The sequence below is a fragment of the Nycticebus coucang genome, chromosome 12, assembly GCF_027406575.1.
Source record: "Nycticebus coucang isolate mNycCou1 chromosome 12, mNycCou1.pri, whole genome shotgun sequence".
NCBI classification, from domain to species: Eukaryota; Metazoa; Chordata; class Mammalia; order Primates; family Lorisidae; genus Nycticebus; species Nycticebus coucang.
Genome location: NC_069791.1, coordinates 1,934,850 through 1,958,409, shown reverse-complemented (window position 1 = coordinate 1,958,409; position 23,560 = coordinate 1,934,850). Strand labels below are relative to the sequence as shown.

The window sequence follows — 23,560 nt, the reverse complement described above, 5'->3', positions numbered from 1 at the left end:
TACAATGTTGGAAAACTTGTGTCTTCTATTGTGATCTTGACAGGTTCTCAGGATTTGAAAACTTCTGATGAAATCAGGGATGATGTTAATGAGTATGGTTTTTTGATATCTTGTAACAAAGCATATTGTCCATGACAGATCTGTATAATCCAGTGAGCCAGTATTTTCCAGATGAACAGGGTAGGATTTTACAAACCATGTAAGGAGGAAGGTCCATTCAAAATGCAGGATAGACCATTGGGTTTAATGTAACACACGAGAAGTTCATGGATAGAGTTTTAGACTATCATGTGTTGATCTTTGGTGTGATAACAAAAAGTATTCTGAAAGGTCATTAAAATACTTACTCCTTGGTTTGGCGCCTGTGGCTCAAGTGGCTAAGGTGCCAGCCACATACACCTGAGCTGGAGGTTCAAATCCAGCCCGGGCCTGTAAAACAGCAATGACAGCTGCAACCAAAAAATAGCCGGGCATTGTGGCAGCCGCCTGTAGTCCCAGCTGCCTGGGAGGCTGAGGCAGGAGAATTGCTTGAGGCCAGGAGTTTGAGGCTGCTATGAGCTGTGATGCCACGGCATTCTACCCAGGGCGACAGCTTGAGGCTCTGTCTCAAAAACAAACAACAAAAAAACACCTCACCTCTTTTCCAGCTACTCATCTTGGTGAGGCTAGATTTTCTTCATATATATTCCTCAACCATAATAATGTATCATAACATATTGATTGCAGAAGCAGAGATGAGTAGTTGTTTTCTATTAAACCAGATATTAAAGAGATTTGCAAAAATATAAAACTTTCCCATTATATATATTTTTGATTTTGAGTAATATAGTTACTTTTCACTTTTAAAATGTCATTTTTGTACAGGTATTTTTATTTGAGCTTTCTGGTTAAAATAAAATTTTACTCCTTAAAAACTGTCCTTTTTGTACTTTTTTGTTTATTATTATTTTTAATGGAATAAGCAAATATTTAAAAATTCTTAGTTGTAATTTCTAATAAACAAAAGGTCTTTATGTAGAGTCCTTGATAATTTTTAGGAGTGTAAGGAATCCTGAAATCAAAAAATTTGAGAATAGGTCACCCTGGAGATGTAATAATGAAAGAATATAAATGAAAAGTCTTCATTTACACGTCCTTTCTTTGATTCCAGATCCCATATGTCTCTGCTGCCTCCTTTCCTAAAGTTGAAAGTAATTTTCTTTCCTCTGAAATTCCAAAATGCATTTGACCTCTATCCTGTTAAGCATATAGCCTGTGTGTTACGTTCCCACCTGGGCTGTACACAGACTGTACGCTACACCTTTTCAGAGTCATCAGCACCTGATGCATTGCTTCCCATGTAGTAGCAATTTATATAGGTGAATTGTAACTTAAAAATTCCGTTATTTTTATTTATTTATTTTTTTTGAGATAGACTCTCACTTTGTCACCCTCAGTAGAGTGCTGTGGCGTCACAGCTCACAGCAACATCAAACTCTTCAGCTCAAGTGATTCTCTTGCCTCAGCCTCCCAAGTAGCTGGGACTATACGCACCTGCCACAATGCCTGGCTATTTTTAGAGATGAGGTCTTGCTCTGGCTCAGACAATCCACCCATCTCAGCCTCCCAGAGTACTGGGATTACAGGCGTGAGCCACCATGCCCTGCCAGAAAATTCCGTTATCTTAAAATCACTTAACTCTAGAAGATTTGGGTAAAGTCCAAATCTTGGTTTAAAAGATTGACTAAAGAGTCTGAATAGCTGGGGTTCTGTTGTTTCTTAAAACAAATACAATCACAAAACGCTTTGTGTTTAACAAAAGGGAAGCCAAATTCTGGCCAGTTGGCTGTTGATTTCAAGCAGTAGCCAAATGAGAGATTGAAGGTTCCCTCAACGCCTGCTGGTTGGGCACTGGGCTGATAAGAACAAAACGTTTTTATAGAACTTGGTAGCAGATGTTTAGATTAGTAGTTTCCAAATGCTGGCCACTGATGAAGTTCCTTCTGTTCATAACAAAATGAGAAAATAACAACAAAAATGAAACTTATTTCCCCCACAAAACTAAATATATTCTACTTAAAAGAATGTTCTTTGGTAGTTCCTGTTTCTTAGTATCAACATGATCTTTGTTTTCTGAAGTTAGGGTGAGATTAGGGGGTTGAGATTTTGGGGTTTTTTTGTCCATACTTGACAAAATTCAGTCCATCAACTCTTTTGGCTCCTGCTATTGAGAGGGGGCAGGGGACGTTTCACCAGCTTAGGGAAAACCTCTGATGTAGACTTCTTTTAGTATTTATTGGAAAGGGACTTAACTTCTAGGTTTGACACTTTAAATGCAGTGGTGCAGTCAGCCGGCTAAATACCCGATTTTCTGGATTCTCTGTTTATAACATCTCTTTGGAAGTTAGTGTTCAACTGCAGGGAAAAAAAGTAAAAGGATAAAAAGATGAACCCAAAGCAAAAGACGAGCAAACTGAGCTGAGTCAGTTAGAGTTCTCGGGGATGGGGGTCTGGGTGATGGGGGGACAATGGAGAAGTAGAGTTTTGATCAAAATCGGGCATTTGAATGATTTTTGGATTTCAAATCAGGATGCATTTTCAACTTCCTGTCTCTTCATAGGAGCTGCTAGTAATGGCATAAGCGACAGATTTTAATTCAAATCGTTACCTTTCAGTGGGATTAGCCTTGGAGGTGGCAGAAACCTCCCTGGAAATGACGCTGAGCAGTGATCCCAGGGGACCAGCCATGCACATGGTCAGTCTTTCTCTCCATCAGTGAATTGCTGTTATGCGCCAGGAACTGGGACACAAAGGTGAAAGAGACAGTGTCATTGTTCCTGAGATGTTTATAATCTAGAACAGGAAGAGAGATAAGCAGCCCAGTGCCCCGAGAGTTGGGACGCCATAGCATATTTGGCACTGTGCTGGGGACTAGGATTGGAGAGGCTGGAAGGGGCGGGGCGGGGAGTGGTGGCAAAGACAGTGAGGCCATAGAATGAAGATGCAGGAAGAGCCGGCCTGATGGGGAATTAATGGACATGTTTGTATAGCAAGAGTATGGGCTGGGGGCGGGGGATGTGGAGGCAAGGGGAGTCTGGGGGGTCAGGCAGCAGACAGAACGGAGAACCTCAGGTGCTTTGTTTAGGAATTTGGACTTTATCCAAAGGATTTACTAGAATGTGTTCTCTGGGATGGTGATAGGACAAAAAAGGGTTTTACCTGGGCAGAAATATTTCAGAAGCACCAGCTGAAGTAGAGTTAAGCAGGTATATTTACTGTGGGCCTCTCAGACCCTTTATATGTGTCGGGTAGCATTTACACGACTATTGGACTAGTAAACTTGTTTGGAGGGTTATCTTGTGTTTCTCAGAACATGGTTTAGGGAACCCTACAATATGCAATGGGGAATCACCCAAAAAATTGAAGCGGGAAGGTATAGACAATTATGTGATCTAATTCTGCTTTCAACACACAGTGTGATACTCCTCCCTACGTACTGTGCAACCAGTACTTTTTAACTGCCACTATTTTCAAAATTATGTACCAGATATTCTGGGAGATTAGAAAGCTGCATCTTGTCTGGCTTTTATTTATTAATTTTTTTCAAGATAGAGTCTTACTCTGTCACCCTGGTAGAGTGCTATGGTGTCATTGCTTACAGCAACCTCAAACTACTGGGCTCCAGAGATCCTCTTGCCTCAGCCTCCTGAGTAGCTGGGACTACAGGTGTCTGCCACAATGCCTTGCTAGCTTTTCTATTTTTAGTAGAGACAGAGTCTTGCTAGTTCAGGCTAGTCTTGAACTCCTAAGCTCAGGAGATCCACCTAAGCCTCCCAGAGTGCTGGGATCACAGGCATGAGCCACCGCATCCAGCCTTGTCTGACTTTCACACACAAAAAAACATGTTGCTTATGTGTAAATGTTATTTATCTGCACAATTATTTGAGTCAAAGGCACTGCAAAAGTGAGGAAATTGAAGATAAACTCGGAGAACTGCGGCTTTTCTGGTGGTGGGTGCCCAGCGTTGATTTCTACAGGGTGTTTAGTACGAGCTCTCTTCCAAAAGATGGCCCCCAATCAGTGTAACCTGGCTTATTGTACCCTCAACGAATCCCCAACAATAAAAAACAAAACAAAACAAAACAAAAGATGGCCCCCATTCAGGAGAACCTTGTGCGCCTCCTGGAGTAGTGTTGTTTCTGACTGGGGTCCTCACTCAGGCCGGGTGGTGGTAACATAGGAGGAAATTGCCAAATGGAGACTTGAATAATCTTGGTAGGGGTGGCGGGGAGTAGCGGTTGGTCTGCTTGCTCCTCAAGAGGATCCATGTCATCAACAAGTAGGGTTGATTCTACAGATCTTGGGATATAGCCTAAAAGTATATCCAGGGAATCTAGAGAAAAATTTTGAAGGTGAAAGGGAATTTGAAGTTGCATCTGGTGGAGGAGAAAGGTCAAATTCTGAGAATATCTCAAGCTTTTAATTTCCTTAACTCCCCACTTTTTTCAGCTCAGTGTCAATGGAGAAATTTTGAATTAGGTTTCCTCATAACATGTTTATCACACTCCCTAGAAGTGAGACAGAATTGGAGAACCCACAGTGGACTGGTACAGCTTAAGGCTTTCCCCTGCCAAATGAGTAGTCACCAAGAGCGCTGGCCTTGGCTCCAAGCGGCCTGAGTTCACATGCATTCATCACATTATTCAGTTTTTTATGGTCCAGGCAAATTACTTAACTGCCCTCTGCCTCAGTCTCTACATCTGCAAATGTGAAAAATGACAGTATGTGCCTCATAGGGTGGGACATCTAGAAGAGCCACTGAATGGGAGGTGCTCAGCAAGGGCTTAGTCTACCCTCACCTTTAGGATTTTTTTTATCCCATTGTTTTCTTTAGGAGAATTCACTGTGGAAGTCCATCAAAGAGTAGTAAGTTTTGGGCAGTGCCTATGGTTCAGTGGGTAGGGCACCAGCCCCATATACTGAGGGTGGCAGGTTCGAACCCAGCCCCGGCAGTTTTGTGGTGGCGCCTGCAGTCCCAGCTACTGGGAGGCTGAGGCAAGAGAATCGCCTAAGCCTTGGAGGTTGCTGTGAGCTGTAACGCCACAGCACTCTACCATAACTGATTTAATTAGCCATTCGCAGTTTCACTGTACCAGCCGTGTGTACTTAGACATGCATGGCTTAATCTTTGAGACAAGCATATGCTACTGGCAGGAGGTTGGAGTTGGAGTTGGAGGTTGCTGTGAGCTGTGACGCTACAGCACTCTATCAAGGGCAATAAAGTGAGACTCTGTCTCTTAAGAAAAAAAAAGTAGTAAGTTTTATGGCCTAAATTTAGGATTCTTTGGAGAATGGCTTGCTAACTCTAAGTAGAGATGGGTGTAAACGGACTGTTTGGATTTTCCAATTCATACAATTAAAAAAGATGGCAAAGATTTGGCATATTTAAATAATAATAGCAAACATTTCCCCACTTTTTACCAATTAACTTCTTCAAACTTTTTTAGAGTTGAGGAAACTGAGGCACGTAGGGCGAGTGACGTGTCCAGGGTCACGTGGTTGGTTATGGCCATGGTCAGCACACAAACCCAGACCGTCTGGGTCCCTCCCACACACATCCCTGGTGATATCTTATCTTTCGTGCAAATGTCTTACGTATTTCACAGCTGTCCATCTAAGTGTTTAATTTCATTTCCTGTGAACATAAATGAGGTGGAAAACAGCAAAAAAGTAATTTTGTTAAAACATTTAGCATCAAAATACTACTTTTTCTTTTTTCAATTTAGTTTTTACTTATTTCTTTTTAACAATTCTTTTCTGCAGCAGCGTTGCTCCTGATGTCACATGTTAGGGTCCGTATTAACTGGGATTCTTTTCTTCTGTGGCAGTGTAAGATCGTGAGTTTGGGTTAAGGAAGGCATCGGATGCATGCACCCTGTAGAACTGTTTTTTACTTATATCTTAGCCGTATATTTTTCAGGGCAGGTTGTAAGGAATGTCATTTTGCATGCATTTTGCTTTTTCAGCTATTCTTGCAAGCATTAACCTGATCGGGGCTGTAACAAGTCCCACCCTATCAAATGCATCTTTGTAGGGAATGGAAGTGGAAAACATTGCGACACAGTACACGTATGTTTTGCGTTTTCCGGTGCAGAGAGCCTGGACTGCACCGGTCTTTGTGGGCACTTTTGGGTCCTCCCGCGAACCGGGCAAAGACAGCCGGCCGCCGGGGGGCGCCCTGGGCTGCGGGGGAGGGGCGAGCCAACAGGGGAGGTGCCCTGGGCCTGGGGAAAAGGGGAGGCCGCGCGGGGGCTGGGGTCGGGTGGGGTGGTGGAGACCTGGGCTGCAGGGAGAGGGGGCGCCGCAGGGGTCGACCGGGCCCTGGGGATAGGGGAGGCGGCCGCTGGGGGGCGCCCTGGTCAGCAGGGAGTGAGGAGGCCGCTAGGGGCGCTCTGGGCCGTGGGAAGAGGAAGGCCGCAGGGGTCGCCCGGGCGCAGGGTGGGGGGTGGCTCTGGTCGGTGGGGAAGGGGGAGGCTGCGGGGAAGAGTTGGAGGGCGCCCCTGGCCGCACGGAGGGGGCAGGCCACCGGGTGGCGCCCCGGGCTGTGAGGAGATGGGAGGCGGGGGGAGGGGCGAAGGGCGAGGGGAAGTGTGTGGAAGAGGAGAGGCCGCGCGTGGGGGGCGGTGGGGGTCGCTCCGGGCGCGGGGAGGGGGGAGGGCGCTCTGGCCAGCAGGGATGGGGGAGGCCGCGGGGGGCTTTGCAGGGTGCGAGGAGATGGGAGGCGGGGCGCGCCCTGGGCCGCAGGGAGGAGGGAGACCGCGGTGGGAGGGTGCAGAGGGGAGGTCGGCCCGCGGGGGTCGGGGGTGCAGAGGGGAGGCCAGCGCGCGCGGGTCGGGGGGTGCAGAGGGGAGGCCGGCGCGCGGGGGTCTGGGGGTGCAGAGGGGAGGCCAGCGCGCGGGGGTCTGGGGGTGCAGAGGGGAGGCCGGCGCGCGGGGGTCGGGGGGTGCAGAGGGGAGGCCGGCGCGCGGGGGTCGGGGGGTGCAGAGGGGAGGCCGGCGCGCGGGGGTCTGGGGGTGCAGAGGGGAGGTCGGCGCGCGCGGGTCGGGGGGTGCAGAGGGGAGGCCGGCGCGCGGGGGTCTGGGGGTGCAGAGGGGAGGCCAGCGCGCGGGGGTCGGGGGGTGCAGAGGGGAGGCCGGCGCGCGGGGGTCGGGGGGTGCAGAGGGGAGGCCGGCGCGCGGGGGTCGGGGGGTGCAGAGGGGAGGCCGGCGCGCGGGGGTCGGGGGGTGCAGAGGGGAGGCCGGCGCGCGGGGGTCGGGGGGTGCAGAGGGGAGGCCGGCGCGCGGGGGTCGGGGGGTGCAGAGGGGAGGCCGGCGCGCGGGGGTCGGGGGGTGCAGAGGGGAGGCCGGCGCGCGGGGGTCGGGGGGTGCAGAGGGGAGGCCGGCGCGCGGGGGTCTGGGGGTGCAGAGGGGAGGTCGGCGCGCGCGGGTCGGGGGGTGCAGAGGGGAGGTCGGCGCGCGGGGGTCTGGGGGTGCAGAGGGGAGGCCAGCGCGCGGGGGTCGGGGGGTGCAGAGGGGAGGCCGGCGCGCGGGGGTCGGGGGGTGCAGAGGGGAGGCCGGCGCGCGGGGGTCGGGGGGTGCAGAGGGGAGGCCGGCGCGCGGGGGTCGGGGGGTCCAGAGGGGAGGTCGGCGCGCGGGGGTCGGGGGTGTGGGGCGCCCCGGGCCGCGTGGAGCCCCTGTCGCCGTGCGGTGCGGTGCCGGTGGCGGCCCCGCGTGGTGAGCGCAGAAAGCATCTTTGTTCTCCCGCCGACCTGCGCGGTGACATCACCGCCCCCTTCCTGCCGCCGGCTCTGACACAAGCCAGATGGCCGCGGCCACGCGAGTGACGGCGGGGAGGGGCGCGCGGCTGGACAGGCCTTTGATCCTGGACGCCCCTTCCCGCCCGCGGCCGCTGGGCTGGGACTCGCCTCCCGCGTCCTCCCGGTGTCTCCGTCCCGACACGGAAATGTCTGAGCCTTGGAGTGAGTTTAGTTTGGAGAAGTCAGAGTTCAGGCGTGTTAACACAAGCAGATTTCTGTCAGATAGACTCCGGGGTGATTTGGCGACATATATTACTGTTTATGATTCGTTTGTTCATCCCGGGGGGCGGAAGGGTCCGAGAGCAGACGGTCAGGAAACGAGCAAGACATTAATTTTATTTTCATTTTTGAACATTGAGTGGTTAAAGCCACTTTTAAAATGCTACTTTTAGATAAAACATAGAAAGTTGATATTAATCTAGTAATCTTTACCAATTGGAGTATTGTATAAAAACTTTTAAAGAAAATCCTAAGACTTGAACTTTAATAAAGTTTACCATCAACAAAAATTAGACATTGTTCCACATAATTTATTTCCAAAGGCTTTAAAATATTTTTACCTTTTTAAACAGTAGATTATGAATATCATCACAGAATTGATCCAGGAATTACAAATCAGAAAACTGAGAGTGAAAATTCGTATTTGCTGTGCTTGATTCAAACTTAACAGTTTTAAGAATGAAATCTCGTAGTTTTCCTTAGGATGTTCGGCTGTTAAGAAAAACGGAACTCCAACAAAAGAAATGTCTTAATGTTCCAGTGTTTCACAGCCTTCTCCAGGGAGGCATCTTTGCAAATAATTGCTGGAAGAAGGCAGCGTGGTGTAGGGAAAGATCGTGGCTTTGCAATCGCATGGAACAGGGTTTCCTAATCCTTTTCCTCCGGTTATTTGCTGTGTGCCCTGGGACCTTTGCGCCTAGATTTCCTCACAGACGCATTGGGGCATAAAACCTGCCCCCCTAGTTTGTTGTAAGAATTAAATGATAAAATGAGTATTCTGGGCTCCAGACAGTTCCTATCATATGGTGCCAACTTAGAAAATGTTAATTCCTTTCAACTGTTCCAGACTTTGTCTCTTCTGAGCCTTTTGTCAACTGTATTCACAGGGTACACCACTGTTACATAGCGTGTGTTTTATCCATAAGACATAAATAAGCCGAGGTTAAAAGTGAGAGCGCTGTTGGAAAAATAGGCAATTGAAATTTATTAGCACTGTGTGTTGTGTGTACAGTAAAACTGTAACCATCAATTCTGCAATGAATGTGTTTAACATTTGTGATGTTTTCATTTGTGTTTTTTTTTTTTTCCCCCTCCTACTTAGCTCTTGCCCCTGGTTTGCCTGGAGAAGACACCACAGTGATGTCTGCGTTCAACCTGCTGCACTTGGTGACGAAGAGCCAGCCAGTGGCCCTCCGAGCCTGCGGCCTTCCCTCAGGTCGCTGCTTGTTGTATGTTACTGGTGTTGGGGGGGTGGGATGGCGCCGTCTGGGTGGGTGTTTCTGCTGCAGGAAATGATACACCATGGCGCTTTGTGAAATTCCGTTTTCTTTTACTTGGGCCCTAATTTGAAGACGGAAATTGGTTATAAATCACTACTCTGCTTTGAGTAACATTCATTTCCACAATCCTTACAACCAGTTTCCCTGCCCGGTATAATTGTCACTAATATTTCATGATATCTTCTTGTTCTTTAATGTGCACCACACATCTGCAAACCATGATGCTCGTGAGAAGCTGGCAGTCTTTGTAAGAAACGGCCCTAAATTGCACAGAATAGAACATTCTTCTTGTTTAAGGATAATGAAAATGCTTTTCATTCCACATATGGTCATTCATTGAGGGAAAAAAAATTGAAATGAATAACTTTAGCATAACTAAATTACTTATTTATTGTAGTTAAAAAGAAAAGATACTCTGCTTAACAATGACTAAATAAATAGAACTAATATAGCATGTGTCAACTGGTTTTTAAATTAGAACCGTTACACTTTTCTTTTTTTTGAGACAGTGTCTCACTATGTCACCCTTGGTAGAGTGCCATGGCATCACAGCTCACAACAACCTCAAATTCTTGGGCTTAGGTGATTCTCTTGCTTCAGTCTCCCGAGTAGCTGGGACTATAGGTGTCTGCCGCAATGCCTGGCTATTTTTGTTGTTGTTGTTGTTGCAGTTGTCATTGTTTAGCTGGCCTGGGCCGGGTTTGAACCCACCAGCTTTGGTGTATGTGGCCAGTGCCCTATCCACTGAGCCACCATAGAACTGTTACACTTTTTAAAAATGTGATTTTAAGCATTTAAACAAGTGAGTCTTGAAAGCCCAAAATTTCATATGTACCTATAGTGTAAGTTTAATATTTTAATTTTATTACAAAAACTACAATGGGGGGTGGCGCCTGTGGCTCAAAGGAGTAGGGCGTTGGCTCCTGTACCGGAGGTAGCAGGTTCAAACCTGGCCCCAGGCAAAAACTGCAAAAAAAAAAAACAAACCCAGAAAACTACAATGGGCTCAGTGCCTGTAGCTCAGTGGCTAGGATCCCAGCCACATACACCAGGGCTGGTGGGTTTAAACCCAGGCAGGGCCCTGCCAAACAACAATGACAACTACAAAACAACAACGACAACAAAATAGCTAGACGTTGTGGTGGGCGCCTGTAGTCCCAGCTACTCAGGAGGCTGAGGCAAGAGAATCACTTAAGCCCAAGAGTTTGAAGTTGTGAGCTGTGGTGCCACGGAACTCTACTGAGGGCGACATAGTGAGACACTGTCTCAAAAACAAAACAAACAAAAACTACAATGGCCAAATATTTTACTTCTGTGAACATGGTTATCAATATTACTTTCATTTTTCCATTAATGTGCATATCTGATCACTAGTATGTATAGATAACTTAATTCTAATTAATGAACCATTTACTGAATATTGGCTATGAGCACCAGGCATTGTGTTAAGCATTGAGGATACAGTATTAGCGTAAAGCCAGTGTTTTTCCAGTGAGTACAGGGTGGAAGTGAAACTGTGTGAGGACCCTTCAACTATAACCCCACCAGACTAGAGGGATTTATACTTGGGTTTTTTTTAGAATTCAGAGGAGGATGTTCCAGCTCTTTAGGTGAAGACATTTTGGAAGGAAGGGAAGGTCTCTGAAGTTTGAAGGGCTCTGTGGAGGATGGTGTGTGAACTAATCTCAAAGCATGAGCAGCAGTGAGCCTGGTGTCCACACAGGGATGGGTGTGTCTAACATGAGCACTGGCAAATCACTAAGGCCTGACAGCAGGTGCATTGGGAGGAGAGCAGGCCGCTCAGTGTGGCCAGCTGCGATGGGCTGGGGCGCATGGACAGGCAAGCGGGGAAAGTGGGCAAACTACGAGGCACTGTCTATGATGTTCTAAGGAACTTGACTCTTGGGAAAGAGATGGCAGGATTAACATGGCTGCCAGAGGATCAATGCTGGTTTTCCAGATGTGGCTTTAATGCACACTAAATAAGGCCAATGATGCTTACTTAGTGTGTGGAGGCCCCTGCTGCTCTTCCTAACACCTGTCCTGGCTCCAGATACCCCTGTGCTGCTGCCACGGGGCCTGCTGGAGGAGTGTGGAGCTGGAGGGGGTTGTGATGGGCTGAAAGCCTTAACAGTGGCCACTGAAGTAGGCTTGAAAAGAAAGAGAACAGATTAGGATAAAGAAAACCCTGTGATTTCACAGCCTATCTGTTGACTTGTGACATGTTCATGAGCGTCAGGGAGAACCTCAGCCACTGTAGTTCCTGTGCTTGTGGGACTTTTTCATTGCTATATACTATATGTAACGGTTGGACTGTGCAACTTATTTAGTTTATACATAACCGTGTTTTCCATCGAATAAACAACCCCAGTGTGTGAACGTAGCCAGCTTAATCCTTATGACATGGCTTTGCTGTACACAGAGGAGGCTAAGTGTTTGTAGAACACGGAAGGAGAGTAAGTATTCTTTGAGATATGACAGTCATGGAGTTGCAGGATGAAGTTGTTTAATTGAAATGTGTGTTTAAATTTTGATAACACATGATTCAGAGATAAATTCAACAAAGCTGATATTTTTTAAGACGCAACTATTATAGCATAGCATAGTGCTTAGGCACGCAGATTCTGGAGTCAGACTTAACTGGGTCTGAAGTATGATTTTTCTACTTATACTAGCTGCGTGCCTTAGCTTACTTGTTTGTAAAATGGGGATAATCATAGTGTGTCCACCAAGAAGGTGCTGTGAGAATTACATAGATTGGATGTGAGAAGTGCTAAGCCCCACGCCTAGAACCCCAAGGGTCTGTATTCATACATAAGTATATTTTCCAACACAGTAAACTTTTTTTTCTTATTTTTTTGGGACAGAGTCTTTGTTACCCTCAGTAGAGTGCAGTGGCATCACAGCTCACAGCAACCTCAAACTCTTGGGCTCAAGTGATTCTCTTGCCTCAGCCTCCTGAGTAGCTGGGACTACAGGCGCCCGTCACAGTGCCCAGCTATTTTTAGAGACGAGGTCTCACTCTGGCTTAGGCTGGTCTCCAACCTGTGAGCTCGGGCAATCCACCCGCCTTGGCCTCCCAAGTGAGCCACCGCACCCGGCCTACACGGTAAACGTTTAAAAACACTGAAGAATGTCCCATTTTTCCTTTAACTATTTCTACTTTCACAGGACTCACAGATAAACTTTACATTTGAGAAACAACCATCTCAGTCTGTTGTTTTATCTCTTTATATTATGTGCTCATTCTGCTGAACCAGAACCAGGTCCTGTAAATATCCAGCACAGTTCTTTTATTCTTACTAACCGGTACTGATGGAAGCTCAGAGAAGCTCTTTCTTAATCAGGGCTTGTAAACCCATTTTTACTTGACAAATGAACTGGCTAGAATCATGTTCTGCAATTCTTCAAACATTAATTTTTAAGTGTTCTGAAAGCTAGTCTCCTTGTGTCTACATATTTTATAACTTGAATATTAGCAAAATCTTTATTATCATCCATTTCTTTAACTCTTTAATGTATAGAAATGTTGAAGAAATCAAGTTTGACAATAATGAAACAAACTAAATTTTGAAAAATGAAAGTGACATTGAAATGGGAATTCTAGGTCGTTACTTTATACAGACAGGGAGAGAAGAGGCCCAAATCGGAGACTTAGGATAATTCGAGTGACAATTTGAAGTCTTGCTTTAATTTATTGTTCCCTGGTCAAAACCCATTATAACAGAAATCTCTGTAAATCAAAAGGATTTCCGATCCTTAGCCACTGCTCTACTAATTTTGAGTATTATTCAATATGAAGTAATTCCAGAACTAAAAAATAATAGGAACAGGCTCTTAAAGTTGATTATAAATGGATTGACCTGCATAAAAGCCATATTCCAGAAGAGTGATCTATTATTTTTCAGCTTTCACTTCCTTTACTTCTTGTTTTTTAATAAAGGATAATGTTAATTTAAGCTTATTAAATTCATCTGAATTATGGTTCACTCATGTTTGTAATTAGAGGTAATTTTTCTCTATCAGAATTTTTTCTTAATTTCCTATAACAGTTGCTTTTATGTATTAAAAAGGGCAGTGGAATAAGAGTTACAAAACTCTAACCATAGCTCTCCCCTGCATGACCCAGAGCAAATCAGTAAAGCTCTCCAGATCTCAGTCTCTTCCTGGTTAAAACAAGGAACTAAAATTAAATAATCTGTTCAGTTCTTAAATTCTATGAATTTTTAAACTGTTATTTGTTTTTACTTTTGGCTTTGGGTTAACCAGATCTTAAAATGCAGTGCTAATCAATGCAGGGAACTTACAGAAGAGTCTGTTGGATTGTGGGAGGAGGACATGGGTATTTTTCCTGTTTGAACATTAGCATTCCTAGTCTCTGGACTAAAGCTTTATCTGAGAGGGATTAGGAAACACAACTTTATACATAGTTTTAATGCTACATAAAAATTCAGTGCAGTTGTAGCTTAGACCTAGATATCATTGGTAGCTTTTAGCCAAGTAAGGGTGAAATAAATAAAATTTGTCTACATAGTTGCCGCGGTAAGTTACACTTTTCTCAAACATCATACACACGTAATAAAGGCTGTGATTCATACTCAACCTCAGTGGCGAATTTAACAGGCTTCATGAATTGAAGAGCCACGTGGCTGTTATATGGTTTGTAAAGAGAGCATTGTAATATGGAAATTAGACAGAGAGATTTTGCAAACAGTGTTTGAAAGTTACAGAATATCGTCCGCATAACTAGAACCCTATGAACCAGAGGCTAGGGGCTCCAGATCATAGCACAGTGCCTGGTACTTAATAAATATTTGTAAAATGAATAAACATTTGAACGTTTACATGTAGTGAAGTCATAGCTGTTACAGAGAATACAAATGAATTTGAGTCTGCTTTATATAGGCAGATTAAAAGTAAAGTTCATGGTTTGGTTGGCTTTTGAATTGTCAAAAACATTTTTTCTCACTTTATTGCATTAATACAGTATAGGGCATGGCATAGTTATAAATCATATTGCAGCTAAACAAAAAACAAATAGTATATTATCCAGACTAGCTTTTACTTTTCTTTCAAACAATTTGAGTGTTGGTTTGGTGGTAAGTTGTTGGAGGAAGTGAGTCACTGCATGTTGTACTTACCATGAGGATTATGAACACTGTTTTGGTCATTTCTTTGGAGCAAATTAATACACATGTATTGTTTGTTTTGCCTTAAATTCTTCTTTTGTAAAGAGGAAATCCTATAGATATACATCACAGCCACACCCATAAATAAAAAGCGTATACTATTCACATCTGAGCTGACGGTCATTAATAGCAACTGGTGTTATGTTGACTTTAGAAAAACAATTGCAGTTGTCAGTGTGCTGTCCACTTATTGAATAGATTGACTTTATATGTTAGTTTTTCAAAACCTTTCTGAGTCTTGAATACACTGAGCACCTCCACGGTTCTTTGATAAAAGTTATGTTCTCATCTATACGTAATTTTTCATACAGTTTCAAGAAATTTTTTGTTCGACCTTGTGACACTTTTCCGGGAAGGCTCTTTGAGCACATGTTCAGAACTCTGATCCAAAAGACACACAGGAGGCCGATGGAGGGCTGGTCAGAACCCAGGGCTTCTGCTGTTGGTGTTAGTGCTACCAGCGGGGTCTGCCCTGGAGTTCAGTCCCTAGGGTCACATTCTTACATGTCCATCTTACCTGACTTCTTTGACGATATTAAAAATGCTTTGGAGAAGATTTCTTTTTAAAAGGAAGCAAATAGTTAAAAAAAGACAGGCATAAAAATTTCAACTCCTGTAATCTGTAGTAAGTCGATTAAGTGGGATCTCCTTTTTCCAGCAGGTGGTGCTGGTCTTACAGCCTTTCACAGCACAAGTGATTCCTGAAGTCCTTTAGCACATAGGTACATTGTGAAAATTTAAACAAAGTATGCAAGGAATATCCAGAGAAGAACATATGGATTTATAAACCACAAATTTTTCTGCTTGTGTTATGTTCAAACAGTATTTGTAGGGTGCAAAACCTTTTTCCATTTTCAATAGGATTCCAACTCCTTTATGCTTGGACATCTCATAGAAATTCTTTCATGTGTAGATTTTCTATAAACTAAGTTTTCATAAATGAACTTATCTTTTATCCAGGTAGCCAATTTAACAGTAATTTATAGTTACATAGCAGTTAAATTTTCTTCAGCAGACCACCCAAGAATTCAGGAAAATTTAACATTTTGTTTTGCTATGGTTTAAGTTGTTATAGAATCTTAAAAAAGTTATTAGTTTAACATGTTGACTTTTAAGCATGAATCATTTTTTTGCATGAATTAAAATATTTAAAGGAAGCAAGAAGAAATTATGTTTAGAAATGTTGAGTAATGAGTGCTCTGATACAGCTATACACAATATTTTAGTAGCTCTGTGATAAACTTTTTAGTTTTGAAAAGTTGATATTCAACATCTAATTACCAGATAAGTTTTAAAGATTATTTGTGGAAAATGCATATAAGTCAAGGCTAAATTGTTATACAGCAATAAATCTGTATGAATAAGGTTTGGGGCATATGGTTTTAAGTGTGAATTTTCTTAATTCTTTCTTAAATATGGGATAAATTCTTTGTGTACATTAATAATTACACATAACATTTAGTAGCAACCGTTAAAATGGATGTGAACAAAAGATTAAATCTTAGTTTTGTTTTTGGAGAGTGACTAGTTAACTAATTAACAATGACTATAAAGAATAAAAAAAATTACAAGTTCTGCAAACATGATATTTCTACAGGGCAAGAGTATCAGACAGTGTGGACTTTGGGGCAATTGTATAGGTACTTAGATGTTTATATATCTAAACATGTTTACAATACTGTAACATGACAGGTCATAGGAGGAGTTATTAAAATGAGCCACTTCTTTTTTGTTGTTGTTGTTGTTTGTTTTTTTTAGAGACAGAGTCTCACTTTATCACCCTCGGTAGAGTGCCATGGTGTCACAGCTCACAGCAACCTGCAGCTCTTGGGCTTAGGTGATTCTCTTGCCTCAGCCTCCCGAGTAGCTGGGACCACAGGCGCCCACCACAACACCCGGCTATTTTTGGCTGGGGCCAGGTTTGAACCTGCCACCCTTGGTATATGGGGCCAGCGCCCTACTCACTGAACCACAGGGGCTGCTCTTAATTTAGAATTCTTTATAAAAGGTTTTATATTATTCACATAATTGTTGATGTGTGAAAGCCTCACAATAAACTGAATTTAAAAGTAAAAGAAGAATAGGTTTTATTGAGATGCAATAGCACATTACCTCAATTACTTTTGGTGCCTTTGTATTTGAAATCAACTGTTTAAAATTTTAAAATACTCATTTCATCTATTTCCTAGATTTTTCTCTTTTTTACATTTAGGGTATTTTTAACACTAAATATAAATGCATGGTATAAAAATATATCATGAAATGACAATGATGTTAGTTATTTAGGTGATTGCTAAGAGATAACAATTGCAAAGAGTTTAAATTTACTCAATAACTTTTATGATAAGCATTCCCTTCTAGACATATTTATTATATTTAGCCACGTAATTTCAAACAAAGAATTGAATGTTAACTTGAATCATTAGAGTATTTGAATTTCAAGCAAGGAAATACAATCCAGAATTCTATAATTATAGTTTTTAAAGATTTTATTACAGAAATGCATGTGAGCTCAGAATGATACAGCTCTTTGTATTGTCTTCTGTTTGATGAATAGTCCGGTATTTCTCGTGTGAAGTTTAGGTAACTTACAGCCCGTCCTGATCTGCAGTTACTGGTTTACCTCTGCCAGAACTTGCTTTAACACCCAGAATTCCCATCTTGTACCTTTTATTCCTATTCTTCATCTGTAACCTGATAATTCTGTATTATTCTTGTCAAATCTTTTACAATTAGATGTGACCTTCAGTACATTTCAGCAACTAGAGTTGTCTGTCACATAGTAAGTGTTCATTAAATAGTTGTTGAATATTGAACAAATGCATGGTTGCGATGTGGAAGGTGTGTGTATCCAAACAGGCCCACCATGCGTGTGACCGGATCTCTGTTCCTAAGGAATGGGATTCTGGTGAGAAAGATGGCCATTTTGGGTCTTGTTATCTGCAGTGTAGGATGAAGGCTTTATGATTCTATACAGACGCGTCCTCTTTTGTTTCACTGTGGAGGCAGGAGCGGAAGTGAGAAGCCCTGTCCTTCCTTCTGTCCCAGATGGCAGACTGGCTTCTTGGAATAGGCTTTCAAGCAGTGACAGCTCTTCTAAAAGATAATGCAGGAATGTGTAGATATAATTAGAGGTGGGAGGGGCGGGGGATGGGAGGGTGGGGCGGGAATGGGCTGGGAGCACACAGGCTGGTAATAGACGGGCTATTAAAGTACAACAAAGCATGGATTCAAGGGAGAAATGTGGGAATGGATAAATTAAAGGAGGAGAGCTGCGGATGAGAACGGGGCTCTCGACTGCCACGGCAGGCATCTTCTTTGGACCTTGATTTCCTTTCAAGGGCTTTGGACTAGAAGGTCTTTATTTCCCAGATTATAATCTGGAGAACACTATGTCTATTAATTATACCTTGTCAAACAGACCCCATCATCAAATGGAGAAACTCTGCCTTATTAACGTATTTCAAAAATATTGAGATGCTGTTTTTTACATTTCACCATCTTCGCAACTAGAATGAGCTTAAAAATTGTGATAAGAATGTAACATAGTTTGGCAACTGTTTTTCCCTTTTCTAGCAGGGCATAGAATAATGGTGTGTCAGAATACTACATATTTAATAATATACATCAGCATAATAAAGTCTCTGAGAAGTTCTTCATAAGGAAACCCACGTAACCTAGATGTTCCTAATCTTCTCCTAGTCTACTGTGACTGCGGAAGTGTCCCCTTCTCCTGGGAGGATCCACACATTACCAATGTTTTCAGAGCCAGTGTTGTACAGAATACCTTTTGGGGAATGCTGGACAGGGTGATCTTACAGTCTTTTTTTTTTTTTTCTTTTCTTTTATTATTAAATCATAGCTGTGTACATTAATGCGATCATTGGGCACCATACACTGGTTTTATAGACCGTTTGACACATTTTCATCACACTGGTTAACATAGCCTTCCTGGCATTTTCTTAGTTACTGTGTTAAGACATTTACATTCTACATTTACTAAGTTTCACATGTACCCTTGTAAGATGCACCGTAGGTGTAATCCCACCAATCACCCTCCCTCCTCCTCTCATCCCCCCTCCCTCCCCTCCCTCTCCCTCTTCCCCCTATTCTTAGGTTGTAACTGGGTTATAGCTTTCATGTGAAAGCCATAAATTAGTTTCATAGTAGGGCTGAAAAGTACATTGGATACTTTTTCTTCCATTCTTGAGATACTTCACTAAGAAGAATATGTTCCAGCTCCATCCATGTAAACATGAAAGAGGTAAAGTCTCCATCTTTTTTTAAGGCTGCATAATAGTCAATGGTGTGCATATACCACAATTTATTAATCTTACAGTCTTAAATCCAGAGAATTAATGGACTATTAGTTATAATAAAAGCTTTGAATACAGAACTTTAGATAGGTAATAAAGGATTCAGAGTAGTAGTAAAGGAAAATAAAGTTTTTACTCCATAGTTATTAGTTTTTGAAATTTCACTGATTTGGTAAGCAAATATTATTGCTCTTTTTAAACTAAATTCTAAGAAACATAGCTAAAGGCATCACTTAGTAAACACTGCTTAGAAAGAAGAGTTAAATAGTAATAATTACAATGGAGAGTTGAGTAAGTACAGTAGAAACTCCATAGCTGACCCCTCCCCTACTGACCACCTCCTTCAGCTGACCGACTGTCATAGACCCTTGGAGATGCTCCCCACGTACGTATCAGTACACAGGCCTGGCTCCTTGTGGTGACCACCTCCGTGTGTTGGACAGTTTGTTAGCTTTCTGTGGGTGGTCACCTTACAGAGGTTCTGCTATGTTTAAATACAACGTATACTTCCTTAGTCTTCCTGTTGCCTAGACGCACTGTTAACTGCTGGAGATGACCGGACATACATGAGACTGTCCTTCAAGACAAAGAATAATTCAGGGGAAGACTTGTGCTTTTTCATGAATTATATGAGTAAAAAAAAATGTAAATTTTTCCCCCAGAACTCTAAGGCTCTTCTGGAAGGTGTAGTCTCCAGCTTAGCTGTTCACTGAGTGGCCACCCTTGGCTTGTTTTCTGTCTGTTGTGCTTAATTAGTTTAGATTTGAAATTTGATTTGGGTGATAATATAATTTTGGTAATTTGCAAGGCTGAGTTGTTTTTGACAATATAAATTTTATTTTATTTCTGGTGGAGTATACTCCATGTCACATTTAAGTAAAATTGTGCATGATAATCTAAGGGAGGACTCCTGTCCCTTCCCTTCCTTTCTGTGGGTGGTTACACCTCATTTCCCTCGCAGGCCGTGTCCCCAAGGGGGAGAGGGAGGACGAGAGAGAGTGCTGTTATTTGCAAATCTTTTTGATTGCATGTGAAACGTAGAATGGAAATGAGCTGTCTGTTTTTAATTTTTTTCTGTGTCGGCTGTGATGTTCCAGTGAAGACCCATACAGGAAAAAAATATTAAAAACAGGGAGCTCCACATTTGTCAGCATTTCACGTGTCGTCAGATGGAACTGATGTTGGTCACTTCCTCTTTTACTCTGGTCACTTGACGATGGCACTGCCTTTGAAAATTCTCTTTTTACTCCTGTGCTTTGCAAGCAAGAAAAGGCTTTTTGGATCAAGACCTGTTTTAAAGATTTCCCTACATGCTAGGCTTTATGGTCCACATTAACACAAAGATCATCGCTCTCCGTATGTGCGCTGAGTTCTGAAGAGTTGATCAAGGACTCTCCCTTGCTTTTTGTGGTGCTTCAAGAATGCTGATGAGTGGCTGCTACACAAGAGTTCAACAATTAAAGGTTTATAGCAACAAGTGAAGGACACAAACGTGAAAGGTGGCTTTCTGTCTTACGGACGTTTGAGTGAACGGTTAGTAAATGTTTCATCAGGTGTCCCAGTGACCCACTGCTCTGTCGTTTTCTCTGAAGAAAGTCACGCAGAGCCACAGGTGAGATTTTACTATCAAGGACAGAATTTTAGATCATACGGTCAACTTTTTTTTTTTTTAATTTTTTTTTTATTTTTAATTTCAGAGTGCTGTTCATTCTTCTTTGTTTGAAGTACTCCTTTTTTGTTGAGTTTCTTCTTTCTCCTGCAGTGCTGGCTGTTTTTGATGTTGTTGGTAGAGACAGGGTCTTACTCTGGCTCACTGCTGCTCATATGGGTTTTGAACCTCTGAGCTCAGGCAATCCACCCGCCTCAGCCTCCCACAGCGCTGGGACTACAGGCGTGAGCCACCACGCCCGGCCCATACCGTCAACTTTTGATACTCTGAGAAATAAATTCACTCCCCTTGACTTAGAGTAAAAAAAGTTACTTGCATATTTTTTTCTGCTAATTTTAAAGCTGCCCTATTTCTCAGCTGTTCAGTCTCCTTTTTCAAATCTGAATCTCCATTTTATTCTGGTTGTTTTTGCTTTGTTAAGTTAGCTGATACTGCTTCCATGGGAGACTCTGACCCCTTTCTTGTGGGCAGGTGCAGCCACCCTGACTTGCTGCCTCCCGCCCGGCGCCAGGCTGCCAGCAGCTCCCTTCCCGGTGCAGCTCCCTTCCCGGTGCAGCTCTCTGCCTCTCACCTGCAGGTGCTGTTTCTATTAATAGCATGTCTGTCTTCCAGACCAGGTGGGCCAAGTTCATGAGTGTTAATGTCATTTTTAGTAACTCTCTTTACACAAAACTTTCCTCGATAGTTTGTCTTATCTTTCCTGCTGGAATACGTGCTCTCCTCAGGCAGGAACATTCATTTATTTGTTTTTAACTTCCCAGCATTCATTACAATTCACTATAAATAATCGTAGACAATATGAATTATTATCAGGCTATCTTCAAAGAATTTACAATGTGTTTGAGAAAAAAGCAGAAACAAAGCATTTGAAAATAATTGCCAGTGCTGTATTTGCCCATAAACAATACCTTTCACAGTAAAAAAGCCTAGAACTAAGGGTGTCGGTAGGGGGGAGCTTCTTAGGTGTGTAGATTCGGAAGGAAAACTTGCTTGAAAATGTCTTCTGAGTTTGACTATTCAAACGGTTAGTAGAGGAACCAGAAGACCAATTTTATCATTCAACTATGTATCACTAAAACATATGGTCCTGTTTAATTTCAGAAGTTTACAGTGGCATGTTGGCTTGGCAGGCTCATAATGCCCATTGATGGTAATTAGGACTCTGTGCGTACATCTACTGGGTGCAGCTGAAACTGATCTGTAGACCTGTCTTATGCGAAGTAACAGAACAGCAAGAAGGCATGAAATGTGTCATTATCATGAGAAATAGATTTTTCTCACAGAAAACAAGAAATCTTTTTTTTTTTTTTTTGAGACAGAGCCTCAAGCTGTCACCCTGGGTGGAGTGCTATGGCATCACAGCTCACAGCAACCTCCAATTTCTGGGCTTAAGCGATTCTTTTGCCTTAGCCTTCCAAGTAGCTGGGACTACAGGCACCAGCCACAACACCTGGCTATTTTTTTGCATTTTTTTTTAGTTGTCATTGTTGTTTGACAGACCCAGGCTGGATTCGAACCCACCAGCTCTGTCGTATGTGGCTGGCGCCCTAGCTGTTTGAGCTACAGGCGCCAAGCCAGAAAACAAGAAATCTTTACCTTAAAAAGAAACAATTGTCTGCTTTCTGGCTCTTAAGACTCATGGGGGTAGGGTGTGTGTGTTATATTTAGGACTTGAAGACCAGATGAAATTAAACTGAACCTCAATGTAAAAATTAAGAATGTTTTAAAAAATGGAAACGAAGTTGAGGCACTGATTTTATACTCTCTTTGGTTACGGATGTTCCTTGCCACTGCCTGTGGGATTACTCTGAAACAGAGTTGAATGAAGTGCTCTGAGGGGTAAAAGCACTGTGTGGCCAAAGGGTTTTGTTCTGCAGACTCACCCTGAATGTACCACCAGGAGCATCTATTGAGTGTCCTTTTAGGTTTGACTCTAGGTTGAGAAGGATGATTTGTAGTCAAAAAAGGTGCCCTTAAGTAGACAAAGCAGATTAGCAGAGCCACACTGGGATGGCACCAAGTTCAACCAGAAAAATATTCTCTGAGAGCTATTTTGAGGGTAGCACTTTGCTGAAAAGTCTTAGGATCTCTGTAGACAATGTCTGTCCCAAGATTCACAGTTGGCGATTTCTTGGTCTGAGCATATTCTTTGCAGCTCCATTCACATCAGGCTTCCGCAGCGGCAGTGCGGTTGCTGGTCTGTGCCGCCGGCTCCCGAACTCAGACTGTCTGCTGTGTTTTTGGAGAGCTTGTCCTCCAGACGTCAGCGCGGCGACTTCCTCTCCCCTTCCGAGCTTTGCTCAGATGTCACTGCGGTGAGCCCTGCGTAGCCGCCCTGTTGCAGATTGCAGCAGAGTCCTTATTCCTGGACTGCCACTTGCCCGCCTTTGCTTTTTCCTTTCTGTGTACCCCACCTGCTGAGACACTGTGTGATTTACTCACTGTTGTTGCGTCTTGTCTGTCTCCCCATCCCTGTTGGAAAGGGAGCTCTGGGATTATAGGACCTTTATTTGGTTCTCTGACATGTCCTGAGAACTTAGAAAAATGCCAGCATATGGGAGGTACTCAATAAGTAATTATTAAATGCACAAATTCATCTTTTTTTTTTTTGCAGTTTTTGGCCAGGGCTGGGTTTGAACCCACCACCTCCGGTGCTCTACTCCTTTAATCCATAGGCACTGCCCATAATGTATCTTACCTAGCATAGTACCTGGTACTCTGTACTCACTCAATGTTTTTCTGTTTTTTTTTGTTTGTTTGTTTGAGACAGAGTCATAGCTCACAGCAATCTTAGACTCCTGGGTTCGAGTGATCCTCTTGCTTCAGACTCCCGCGTAGCTTAGACTACAGGGGCCACCACAAGGCTCAGCTACTTTTTCTATTTTTGGTAGAGATGGGAGTCTCACTCTTCTCAGGCTGGTCTCAAACTCCTGAGCTCAAGGACTCCTTCCACCTCAGCCTCCCAGAGTGCTGGGATTATAGGCGTGAGCCACCGCACTGGCCAGCACTGAACATTTTTAATGACTTTTTTAAAAAGTAAGAAAAAAATCCTG

The 23,560-nt window shown here is 43.4% G+C and overlaps 1 protein-coding gene across 2 annotated transcripts in view; it reads left to right on the top strand.

Moving 5' to 3' along the window:
• The window catches only part of MSRB3 (methionine sulfoxide reductase B3), a 171,455-nt gene that overhangs the window by 27,240 nt on the left and 120,655 nt on the right, over positions 1-23,560 (top strand). For both annotated transcript variants that reach the window (XM_053555595.1, XM_053555596.1), the window contains exon 2: positions 9,156-9,269. In XM_053555595.1, the coding sequence (XP_053411570.1) occupies positions 9,194-9,269 (76 nt within the window). In that variant the 5' untranslated portion in view covers positions 9,156-9,193. The remainder of the gene's footprint in view (positions 1-9,155; positions 9,270-23,560) is intronic.